The 13,819-nt window shown below is 39.2% G+C and overlaps 1 protein-coding gene across 2 annotated transcripts in view; it reads left to right on the top strand.

Moving 5' to 3' along the window:
• Positions 1-13,819, top strand: part of LOC121367958 (ELKS/Rab6-interacting/CAST family member 1-like) — a 78,648-nt gene that overhangs the window by 26,126 nt on the left and 38,703 nt on the right. For both annotated transcript variants that reach the window (XM_041492427.1, XM_041492428.1), the window contains exon 2: positions 5,972-6,346. In XM_041492427.1, coding sequence (XP_041348361.1) covers positions 5,972-6,346 — 375 coding nt within the window. The remainder of the gene's footprint in view (positions 1-5,971; positions 6,347-13,819) is intronic.

The raw sequence follows: 13,819 nt of genomic DNA, 5'->3' as shown, positions 1-13,819 counted from the left end.
GAATTACCAAATGTTTGACATCCGATAGCCGATGAATAATTTAATCAATGTGCTCATTAAACATAATAAACTTTTCATTAATTTTTTTTGTTGCAAAATGTTCAGTTTGCACCTCTCCTAAAACTGTTTTAGCATACTGTATCACTGCCAAATAAATCAGGACAGGGAATGTATTTTGGACTATCTTGATTTTATTTAAATGTTCAATTTTGCTCATGCTATTTTTTGTTAAATTCCCTTTATTTAAAGAAAAAAATATCCTTAAAACATTGTATGGCATCGCTGTCTAAAGTGACACCCAATAGCTGATGTATTTTTTCGTGCTGGGGTGTCGTTAAAGATTCATTCATTCCATTCATTCATTCATTCATTCATTCATTCATTCATTCATTCATTCATTCATTTATTCTCTTTCTAAAGCCTGTTAGTTTATTCCCTAAAATACATGTAGTCATTTTGTTCACATCCAGTCATGTGAAATGTATCCATGAGTGAATTGCAATACAAATGTATCTGGGTCTTCACAATAAAAATGTTCAAATCTTGTTTGGAGTCAAGTAAATCAATACTTGTGTTTTTGATCAGTTGAAGTCTTCTGAATCGTGGCACATCCTGATGCTGCAATAAAATTTATTAAGAGAAGATATTAAATGATTTACCAATTATTATGAAATTTGTGTCCCGAGTGAAAATTACTTTATAAGTGATGCTTCGTTTGTCTAGGGTCTATTCTCGTCAGTGGACCCAGCAGTGTTCGAAATAAGCACTTGTCCGTTTGTCCTGACAATGAAAATCTGCTCGGACAAACAAAATGTACTTTGGTGGTTGTCCAGTGGACATGTAAGAATGTTCAGTGAAGCTTCATTTTGAGCAATGAAAAACATTGTCCTTGTACTGGAATAAAACAAACTATTTATTTGGACAAGTAAAAATATTGTCGGACAAGTTGATTTCTAGACGTATTTGTCTGTTGGACTAGTGAAATTTTTTGCTTATTTCTATCACTGCCCAGTGCTCCACAACTGGTGCACTGCAACTAAGGATGTGGTATATACATATATACTATCCTGTCTGTGTGATGATGCATTTAAATGATTCCTTGCTGCTAATTGAAAAGAGCAGCTCTAATTACCTCTGGGGTCTTAACCATATGTCAATGCCATATAACCATAATTAAAATTGTTGAGTGTGTCAAATAAAACACTTCTGTGTTTCTTTCCATCTCTAGACATTAGCACATCCAAGAACACAATGCGTTTATAAAGATCAATATTCTAATTTAGAGAATTATCTTTCAACTTGAGGTATTAACAGGAGCATAGCATGCTCTTGATCTGAGGTTTCAACATTTGGTAATTCTGACTCTTAGCATCAGAGGAAACCCGCTACAATTTTCCATTAGCAGAAGGGAATCTTTTATGTGCACTTTCCCACAGACAGGAAAGCACATACCACAGCCTTTGATTAGTTGTGGTGCACTGGTTGGAACGAGAAAAACCCAATCAGCTAAATTGATCCACAGAGGTTATTCGATCCTACAATACAAGCACCTCGAGCGAGCACTCAACCGACCGAGCTAAATCCTATAGGAATAGCTTAATATTGCACTGTAAAAAATAGTTTTAGCCTTAGCTGGGGGGGGGGGGTGTGTGTGTGTTTCAAGTCTCTCTCTCTCTCTCTTCCCCCACCTCTCCCCCCCCCCCCCCCAGCCTTCGCCTCCTGATCAACCAAAGTTTTTAATTTCATGTATTTTTAACATTGGCAAGTCCGTTCAAGAACAGATAGGATGGGAATTTAAAAAAAAAATGAAGTGTTCCTGTTACATTGCAAACATCTGTAGTACTTTAATATTTAAGAATTTTTTTTAATGTGTGTTTATCTGCACGAAATGTACAAGAATTATTTGATATTAAGCAGAATATTGATTTCTGTTTTCCACCACGACACTGAATTAATTCAGAATGAAACAAAAAGTAACATAATATTTATTTGATTTCCAAGTAACTTATTTAAGCTGAAAAATACAGGATTGAGGTCATTGACCTACAAATTAATTTTAAATTACCTGACACACATGCATGCACTCACACACACACACCACACACACACACACACACACACACACACACACAGATGTGTGCACACATGCACACACACAGTCATGTACAGAGACACAAACACACACAAACACAGTAACACACACATTGACACACAGACACGCACACACACATAGTGACATACAAAAACACAGTGACACATGCGCACATACATGAACACACACACATGCAAACACACACACACGTGCGCGCACACACACACACACACACACACACACACACATACACACACACAAACAAACAAACAAACACACACCCATCTAATTGTCAGCATCGTTTGTATTCTCTCTCTAATACTAACTTAAGTACTGGCTTCATAAATTCTTACAGATATATGTGCCAGGAATTTGTCCGAATGGCCATGAAATATGTTGTGATTGCAACTTGAACCATGTCCTAGTTTGTTTTAATAATCTGTCTGTGTAGTGTTTTGCAGTGTACTTTGAGGTTGATGGAGTATATAGTGCAGTACAGTGGAGTGTGTGGTATGGTTTTATTTAACTTAAGATACAGGCATGCCTCCCTGGACAGACCAGGCACACATCCCATGAAACTGGGCTGTCTGCCCAGACTGGAAAAGGAAGAACTAAAAGGCTAACTAAATTAGTCATAATAGGCAGAACCCAACATGTACATGAAAGAAAGAACGAAAAAAATGTTTTATTTAACTACGCACTCAACACATTTTATTTATGGTTATATGGCGTCAAACATATGGTGAAGGACCACACAGATAATGAGAGGAAACCCGCTGTCACCACTTCATGGGCTACTATTTTCGATTAGCAGCAAGGGATCTTTTACATGCACCGTCCCACAGACAGGGTAGTACATACCATGGCCTTTGATATACCAGCCGTGGTGCACTGGCAGGAACCAGAAATAGCCCAAAGGGCCCACTGACAGGGATCAATCCCACACTGACCGTGCATCGAGTGAGCGCTGTACCACTGGGCTTCGTCCCACCCCCAACATGTATATGAAGCTATTTGTATAGGAAAGGAATGGTGTTCATGGTTACTGCCCTTTCTATTCTATTGATACTGCTTATGAATATATACATGTATTTCAGATTGTCAGAATATATAGTGCTACATGTAATTACAATTTCAACATACCACCTACATGTATGCATGATTTAAATTTTGTTACAATTTATGTTTAGTTCTGTTACGGTTAGCAGTTAATGGAAATCATAGATACATGTATATATACACCTAGTTCAGTTTAAAAGTCTTTTTTTTCCATAATATATATTTATTTATTTGTTTTATTATTTTGTATATATTTATTTATTTATTTTTAAAATTTATTTATTTATTATTTTTTAATTATTATTATTTGTTTTATTTGGGTGGGTTTTTTTTTTTTGGGGGGGGGGGGGGGGAATAAGTAAATATTAACAAGAAGAATGATTTTAATGACAGAAAACTCAAAGGACATGGCATAATAGACCTTGAAAATAAACACCACCATGACGTACTTCAGTGCAATAGCGTATACCTTATAAAGTCACTACTGACGTCATATAACTGTAAATAAATGTGTTGAGTGCATTGTTAAATAAAACATTTCCTTCCTTATAAAATCACTTAAAGGTAGACTAAACTCCAACAAGAGCCTTATGTGTTGGAAAGATGCATACCCGGACCACCAACACATACTGACACTTTAACAAATGAAAAACGCATAATTTTAGAATTAATAAAAAACCGCGATTATTCCTGCTAACTGGGGGCAGCCATTTTGTTTCGTTTTTGTGACGACCGGTGATACAGCTTGGGGCGAAGTGACGTCAGCTCAGGTCCAACTTCTTTATTATGCACAGTGTAAACAAATGCTCTAATTTATGACAAGGCGCTTCGCTTTCATCAACCTTACTTGTAAAACAACATAAATGACTTGATAGTATAATAAACTATTTAACTAAATATATTTCAATTTGCATCAATATAACGAAATGGAGTTATAGTTCTTTTTTCTTTTAAAAAATCCAAAGAAAAAATGCATATTATTAGGCCCATTGGTAGGATACGTTCGAGCAAAAATTACCACTCACGATACCCAAGTGATAATTTTCTTTTCTCTGGGACTACGTAATTGGTCAATTTTGTGATTTTAGATGGGAAAGTCTACTTAATCAAGGGTTTTACAGAATTACTTACAGTAATAAAGCTGGTAAAGTCCATTACGATTTGAGGTTATCACACAATACCCTGTGATCTTAATAAAAGCGGCACATATTTGTAGTGTGTCTAGACACAGTGTCTAGGGACCGTCTAAATATACACCTGCCAAACAAGAGCCACAGGTACAGGCCACGGAAAGAAAAGACCAATTAAACAAGAAAACACTTCGACTATTATTTCAGTACATGGGTTAATTTATATACAAAATATAATAGTTATTTCAACACTTTGACAATGCTGGTTTATTTTGTACTGAAATATAAACCACATATACATGTTGCTGTGTTACTGGGATAGATATTACAGAACACTGCAATGCATCTGCAAAAATCAGGTATGTTTTGTTTCTTCAGTTCGAAGACTAATTCCTGATGTGACACGTTAGGTATTACGTAACCACCAGCTCGCCAGAGGGCGTGTTCACTGGGATGGTACAAAATGGCTGCATCCGTTATATATAATAACTGTCACATTTAACCGTTTTATTAATTATGCGATTATACTTGTTGATATTAAGCAATAATGTGCATTATGTATCGTTGAATATGCACACCAGTCCAAAAGCCCAGCTTTAGCATTCCTTTAAAGGATCTCACTCATTGTTAAGTGACATAACAAAAACCCACTTCAGACTGAGGTAATTTAGCTGATATACAAATGCTGGCCTTTTATTAACATTTGTTTTCGGTTTAAACAATATTAAGTAACTGTTAAAATTTTGGTTTTGGGATTGTCAACAAGCACAAGCATATACAATGTATTAAGGCCTCTTCAAATGTTTTGTATACAGCCAAGATGTCGGATATTGATATTTATACATTGCCAACAGAAGTTTAAAGAAAGGATATGATGAAAAAGTGAGAGAGAGTGAGAGTGAAAGAGGGAGAAGTGAATGGAGAGGGAGAAATAGAGGAAGGAGAGAATTAGTAAGATATTTACATTATTTACAAATGGGCCAAAGTCAAAAAGCAGTGAATGATGGTTAAGTGAGCTTCAAATGTTTACTACATTGGATTTGGACAGATTTGAATTTTTAAAATTTGTAATTTACTATTACTGGCCATGATGGTACAGTGGTTAATGCTGCTTTGCATTAAATCACTAACTCGTGCTTTCTGCCAGAAAATAATTTGATAGTATGTTATAAAAATAAAACAGAAAATAATTTTCTTCCCTACCCTTCCCTTCCCTTCCCTCACTCCCCTCCCCTCCCCTACCATCCCATCTCTTTCCTCCCATCCCCTACCCTTCCCTCACTCCCCTCACCTCACTCCCCTCACCTCCCTTCCCTCCCTCCCCTCCCCTCCCCTCCCCTTCCCTTCCCTTACTTCCCTCCCCTTCCCCTCCCCTCCCCTTCCCTTCCCTTACTCCCCTCCCCTACCATCCCATCCCTTCCCATTCCCCTTCCCTCCCCTTTCCTTCCTTTCCTTTCCTTTCCTTTCCTCACCCAGCAAGAACACTGTTCCGTTTTCTTTTTCTTTACAGCATTGATTCAAACAGTATTTTTTAATGTTGGCCTAACCAGAACTGTTTTATGATTAATATAAATTAATTATACTTGTCATGGTGCCAGGCAGATGAGTTATATATTCTGTTCCTGCCATTTTCTTCTTTGACAATCTTGCCATCTAACTGATTTTTTGCGGGGTCTTGTTCTCGTTTCAGAAAGATGCATATGTCATTGAAAACCTCGAAGCCAGTCAAGGGAACAGCGGTTCTAGTCAGGCCTTGTCGTACGAATGTGATTCTTTGAAAAAAGACAAAGATCGGCAGTTACGTGAAATTCTAATCCTTCGCAAGACCATCGACGAGATGGAGCTCAGAATAGGCACCCAGAAACAGACTCTGGCCGCGCGTGATGAAAGTATTAAGAAACTCCTAGAAATGCTGCAGAGTAAAGGACTTGCCACAGGAAAGCTGGAGGAGGAGAGGAAAGAAGTAGAACAGTTACAGTCGCAGGTCATAGAAAACGAACAGCGTGTGAGACAGTTGGTGAAAACGCTAGACGAGCGGGATAAACTGGTTAATGAGTTAAAAGAGGTGAGTACTGCTTTAATTCTAAAGGGTATAAAACGTTTACAAGTGCAGGGTTTCTAGATTATGGTAGCCCCACTCCCACGGCTAGTGATATTCAATGTTGGGCTAGTAAATAACTACTATTGCCATGCCCAACTACTATTGCCATGCCCAACGGCTAGTGAAATGTTTTTTTGTCAAATGTTGCAGTTAAATTTATTTTGTAAATATGAATATCCTGCACTCACCCCAAACCCCGAATATTAGTGTTTTTAAGCTCTATCTCCCTCTTTAGGTGACATATCTGATTAAAATCACTGATCCCATGGCTAGTGGATTTTATTAAAAATTCTAGAAGCCCTGAAGTGACAAGTGTAGATCTAGGGTTTTTTTAATAACGTTAATCTGTTATAATTCTGTGGTGACATTAAAAAACAAGACTCCTCAACTTATACAAAGGTAAAATTATTACTTGACCAAACAAAACCCTAACGGGCAAACTCATTGGAAAAAGAGAAATATACAAACATGTACATGTGGATTTTATATACTACTCAAAAGAATTTAAGGGTCAGACGATATTTTCGACATTATTTTCTGAATGTCAATTATATTAGCTAGACCATAATGTCACGCATGGTATTGTTCCATTTTGACGAAAGTGGGTCTAAGCAACCCATAAATGAATTAAAATCCACTGTCATTGACACTGTCGACTAGTTCTAATGGCGAAAACATGCTTACATTTGCACATAAATTAGGACGAAAGCGAAAGGTCTGCTAAGTGCCCATAACTTGCTTTTTCACAAAGCGCTTCATTTGCACGCTTTGCATGTGTATTCCATGTTCCCAATGCTGAATTTCCGTATAATTGGAGCTTGCGTTCATGTACGGTGCACACTCCAAATTCGACAATGGTACGATGTCAACTGACTATCGAAGATCGAGGAAGGGCTATTGCTTGGCTTCAGGATGGCAATACGCAAAGAAATGTTGCTCTGAGACTTGTTGTCAGTCAGTGTCGTTGGCCGACTGTGGCAACGGTACCAAACAACGAATTCTGTTCGAAATCGTCCACGTTCGGGAAGACCCCGAAGCACTACAAATAGAGAGGACCGCTACATCACCAATATGGCTCTACGTCAACGCACAACCACTGCACGCCGATTACGTGACAATCTGCGGACTGCGACTGGAACTCGAGTGTCTGATCAAACCATACGCAATCGTCTGAGAGCCAATAATCTACGCTGCCGTCGCCAGGCTGTTCGACCACCACTCCTACCACGTCACAGAACGGCCAGACGTCACTGGTGCACACTTCATCTGCGGTGGCAATGTGTTCAGTGGGGTCGAGTGATGTTCACTGATGAGTCCAGGTTTAGTCTCCAGTTCAACGACGGTCGGGTTCGTGTCTACAGACGTCCTGGGGAGCGCTTCGCTGACGTTAACGTTAGACAACGTCACCGGTTCGGTGGTGGCAGCGTCATGGTGTGGGGCGGCATCTCTATCCACCACAGGACCCCCCTCTATGTGGTGGATGGCAATCTGAATGGAATCCGCTATCTGAATGAGATTATCCGGCCGTTGGTTCTCCCAGGCCTTCAGCAGATTGGCGGCGGGGCAGTTCTGCAGGATGACAATGCCAGACCCCACCGCGCCAGGGCGGTAACGGACTTTCTCAGACAACAAGGTATCGCCAGGATGGATTGGCCAGCATATTTGCCTGACTTGGCCCCAACAGAGCACGCCTGGGACGAATTAGGCAGGAGAGTTCGGGATAACCATGCCCCTCCGGCCAACCTTCATGATCTGGGTCAACTTCTTATGGCAGAGTGGCAGGCCATTCCCCAAGAGTTCTTCAGACGTCTGATCAACAGCATGAGGCAACGATGTGTCGAGTGTATTCGCGCCAGGGGTGGATTCACACACTATTAAACGAATGTTCTAATGTGTAAAATCCATGTTTGACAACCTTCAACTTTGACAGCATGTCATGTGACTTTCTTGTATACAGTGACGTTTATTTGTAGTTTTTTGTAAATATGGAACAATAAATTAAATTTTTGGTGTAGTTTACATCATCAATCTAATACACTCTGAAACTTATTTGGTTATAAATTTTTGACCCTTAAATTCTTTTGAGTAGTATATGTAAATTGGGAAAAAGCCAGATCTAAAGTTATGTAAATCTCTCCAAATAGTATTTGTTTAATTTTGACTTTGAAATGTTTGCTGAATATTTGACTATCCATCCCCAACAAACCTTAAAGCCTTTTTTTTTTTTATCCCACTGCACCCTTTCCTTTCTTTCCTTTGAATCGCATCTCATTTCTTCCTGATCTGGCAATTCCTCCTATCTTTCAACTTCTTTTTTCGCTGTCCACCTCCACATCCCAGTCCTTATCTCTCCAACCATGACAGATGCCTGTTCTTTTTTGTATCTATCTGTGCCGCACACCTGCCATTCCCCATCAGCTATGCACCCCTTAGTTATAGTTTTGAAAATTTTGCTGATTATTAGTTCCCTACCGGTCCAACCAGAGGGGCCTATAGGTTTCATCTCCATATGTCTGTCTGTCCGTCTATCTGTCCATCCGTCTGTCCAAATTGTGTTCTATTATAGAGCGAGTTTGACTTTCATGGCGATTTACCCATTTTTGACAATTATGGTCCTTGAACTTGGGAGATATAAAACTTTGTCTTCTGGACTTTTTCTTTGTTACAATACATGAAAATTGAGATGAAATTTTCTATATTGCTTTGTCATGTTCTGTTACAGATCAAGTTTAACTTTCATGGCAGCCATTTTTCTCAGAGTTATGGCTCTTGAATTTAGGAAATAAGAAAAAAAAAAGTTGGGCCCTGCCAGGGACATACATGTTTTGCTTTAGCAGTACTCACAGAATGCTTGCTAACTTTAAAAGATGGGTGATAACATCTTGTCTGTGCTATAAAATTTTCTTATCTCTTCCCACAAGTACTCAGCTTTAATTTGTCTGGACAGAACCACCAGTAAATGTAGATCATGTGTACTTGTCAGTATTGTGGGTAATGGAATTATAGGAGTGCCATAATTTAGTTATTCCAACACGCAGAAATCTGAAAAATATTCTTGTAACTAAGCAACGTTAAGCTTGCATTTTTGAAGTACATGCATGGTACTTATAACATCAGAAACATATCCCACTGTCCCACAGTAACAAGCCACTTAGCATCCTCAGTGGGTGAGAGGTGATAGGGTTCAGTCATAATGAATGGGATGTAGACTTTGCCAGTGAACCCCAGAAACAGCATATATAATATACTCTTCAAAAGAAGAAACGCAAAACCACATTGTCGTAACATTTGGAGAATTGATTTAATTATTGAATGGTGAGTCCGATAATTACCAAATGTTGCAGGATTGTTCACAATTCACTCTAGTCCATTGTGAGTAAGTGATAGGACACACCACCAAGGTCAAGGTCATCTGGAGTCAATACCGGGTGTGGCCTCCGCGTGTGTTGACAACTGCCTGGCACCGCCTGACCATTGAAGCAACCAGAGTACGGATGACGTCCCGGGGGATGGTGGCCCACTCGGCCTGCAAGGCTGCTGCCAGCTTGGGCAGGGTCTGGGGCTGTGGTTGTCGCTGTCGGAGGCGTCGGTCCAACTCGTCCCATAGAGTAAAGTTTGTTTTATTTAACGACGCCGCTAGAGCACATTGATTTTTTATCTTATCATCGGCTATTGGACGTCAAACATATGGTCATTCTGACACTGTTTTTAGAGGAAACCCGCTGTCGCCACATAGGCTACTCTTTTTACGACAGGCAGCAAGGGATCTTTTATTTGCGCTTCCCACAGGCAGGATAGCACAAACCATGGCCTTTGTTGAACCAGTTATGGATCACTGGTCGGTGCAAGTGGTTTACACCTACCCATTGAGCCTTGCGGAGCACTCACTCAGGGTTTGGAGTCGGTATCTCGATTAAAAATCCCATGCCTCGACTGGGATCCGAACCCAGTACCTACCAGCCTGTAGACCGATGGCCTGCCACGACGCCACCGAGGCCGGTCAACTCGTCCCATAGATGCTCAATTGGGTTCAAATCCGGTGATATCGATGGCCAAGGAAGGACATTAATGTTGTTGTTCTGTAGGAAAGCCGTTGTGAGACATGCTGTGTGAGGCCTGGCGTTGTCATGTTGGAACACTGCGTTGGCCATAACTGGAACGATGTGTGGCCGGAGGATCTGGTCAATGTAGCCCTGTGCATTCAGGTTGCCCTGCACGTGGACCAGGTCAGTTCTGCCAGTGTGTGAGATGGCTGCCCACACCATGACACTACCCCCGCCGAATCTGTCCACTTCCTGCACGCAGTTTGCCGCATAACGTTCACCACGACGCCTATACACGCGACATCTTCCATCATGACGTCGGAGCAGAAATCGGGACTCGTCACTGAACCACACCTGTCTCCATCGCAGTTGAGGCCATTGTCGATGAATCTGGCACCACTGCAGTCGGAGTCGACGGTGTTGTGGTGTTAAGATGACACCTCGAACTGGACGTCTGGCACGAATTCCTACCTCACGTAGGCGGTTCCGTACGGTCTGGTCGGATATCCTGCGCAAACCTGGTATTGCTGCGGCTGTGGAGGTGGCAGTAGTCAATTGTTCCCGAAGGTGGCGTACCCGGATGTAGCGGTCCTGCCTGGGGGTAGTGACCCGTGGTCGACCGGATCTAGGGAGGTCACGTGTTGATCCATGTTGCTGGTAACGGTCCCCACAGTCTGGAGATGGTGCTTGGGGACACATGGAATGCCCTGGCAACGGCCGTTCTGGATTCGCCTGCGTCTAGTCGGCCGATGGCATTGTTTCTCTGCGGTTCACTGAGACGTGGCATGTCCTGGATTGTCAACTGTTGGCCAGATACAGAGGCCAGGCAAGCAAACACCCTGCACTTTTATACTGTCGGTGTTCATGTTGCACGTGCAGACAACGCACGTGCAGTGGTGACATGGTTTGCACGTGGCTGCGTTTTTGCGAATATTCACATTTTGGAACTTTATTGTACAGTAGCTGCGTTTTATCGAATGTAACCGTGGGAATGTGTTTGGGACATGCAATGACCTTATATTCACAAAGCATGAACCGGTAGGAAACATAAAATCGGAGTTATAACCCATTTGTACCCTTTTGCGTTTCTTTTTTTGAAGAGTATATATGGAATCAACAAGTTTCATTGGGATTCCTCATTTTGGTAACATTTTTTTTCATCAATTTTGTTGCTGCCATTTCAGTGTGGGATGGGCAGAGTTATGTGATGAGATGGGCCAATTCCACATCCAGAAAATCTTAGATGCATAAGTTCAAATAAATGCAGTGCTTATGATTTGAAAACTACACTTCTGAAAGTTATGTAGGATAACAATTATTGCTCTCAGTGTCAAATTTGCAGTAATTTTGAGTTAAATAAATTAGAATATTAGCGTGTGATGAGTATGAGCAGTTTTTTGCCCATGTGGAAATCGTTTTGCACGAGGAATTTAATTTGAGTGAAAGTAATTGCTCATATTAAAACTTAACTTAATTAAGGACTCTATAAATTTGTATCTGTGTGTTGTTAATACTGTTGTTGTGTAGGAACTCTTTAAGGTTCAAATTTGATATGTAAATAATTTAATAGATGCACAGATTACTATAGTAGTGTTGGAATTGGTTTTATTTCTATTTGGGCAATTCTGTGGTGTCGGACGTACATTTCAGACACTTCAGCCAAGCATTACATAAATGTACAAAAAGTTCCACAACTTTTTATTGCTATACATTGTAAGAGCCAACTAGGGCACCATTATTATATATAAACTTTATTCCATCCTTATGTCGCTTTAGGTGTAAAGGGGAAAATATGTCGGACGTATGCACACAAACTGCAATTTTACACCCACACATGGTTATACATGTCTAATTCTCTGTGATGTGTGAGGGCATATTAGAAATATTGTGTCCTATTCCTATAGAGTAGATGTTTATCTGTATATCAGATGTAAAAACTTTGTGTTTTAATCACACAGTAAAACAATAGAAATAAACATGCTTGGTGTCGGACGTACATTTGTTTGGTGTCGGATGTATTCGTGTGAAATACAACTTTACCAGTTTTGTAAGGCAGTCATTATAGTTAACAAACAAGATGAAATTAAAAACAAAAACACGGTTTGAGCTAGGATTTATTATTTTTGTTTGAAGAAAATGAAAAACAGTTACCAGGTGCATCACAGGAGTGGGGGTCAGGGGGTGGGAATGAACCCCCTCTTGGCCATGTTTTTTTTCTTTGTTTTGAAAGAATTCTTAAATGTTAGCCATAAAGTTTTCATTTTTTTCATTTGAATATTTTATTTTCATTTTTGGTCACATTTTCACACAGTATATATATATATTTTTTATACATACATACACAGATCAAAATTAATATACTATGAAATAAAACAACAAATCTCTTGCCAACACGTCATTGAACCTCACTCAGTACTAAACTAAAAAAAAATTATACATATACATTGTGTATATGGTAATAAATACTTAAGATACTGTCAGTAGTGGATGACCTAGAGATATTTATTCAAACAACTTATGGTATACACTCCATCTTTTAATAAATTCATTATATTTGATTTTATTGGAATACATTTTTTTTTCTAATATATAATAAGAATGTATGTGAATTTTTAATATTTTAATATCTAGTGATTTCTTCAGAAATTTTGAACTATATATAAATTGCTTTGTCAAAAGAGCAATAATGTCAATTATGATATTGTTCTTTGAGTGGCCAAGAAGAAAACTGGTACGAGAGAAGCTAACTATAATGTCTGCCGATTCTTTTATCCATTGCTCGACTTGTTTAATTAAATTTTGAACGTGTACACAATCAAAAAATAAATGCGTATACGTTTCAATAGACGCATTACAGAAGCTACAATTGGACTGCTTATCACTTTAATATTATAGAGAAACTTGTTTGTAGGGAGAATTCTTTGGATTATTCTATATTGGAACCATCTTAATTTGGTATCCTTAGATATACTGAACACATTGCTGTTGATACTTTTCCACCAATTGTATTCTTGTTCAAAATTTAATTCTCTTTCCCATTTAGATATATTTTTTGGTGGAGAAAAAGACGACTTTATATAGGTGTTATATATATGTTTTGACCCCTGTTTGTTTTGTATTATGGTATTTATATACTTTGGTCAAAATAGAAAGTCAGCTGAAAGTGGTTTGGTGGATAAAAATGGCCATGTATGTAATATTGCAGCCTTTAGCCCTTCAAATGTAGTAAATGGTGGATGAAAGCCATAAAATTCACAAAATCCATCATATTTAAATAAGTTGCCATCTGGGTCATACATATCATGTACGTTTGTTATACCTATTATATTCCAATTCTGGTAACAAACAGTTTTGTTACCAATTTTAATTAGGGAGTTGAACCACAGTGGTTCAG

This window comes from Gigantopelta aegis, chromosome 3 (assembly GCF_016097555.1).
Source record: "Gigantopelta aegis isolate Gae_Host chromosome 3, Gae_host_genome, whole genome shotgun sequence".
NCBI classification, from domain to species: Eukaryota; Metazoa; Mollusca; class Gastropoda; order Neomphalida; family Peltospiridae; genus Gigantopelta; species Gigantopelta aegis.
This window is presented reverse-complemented; position numbering and strand designations above follow the sequence as displayed.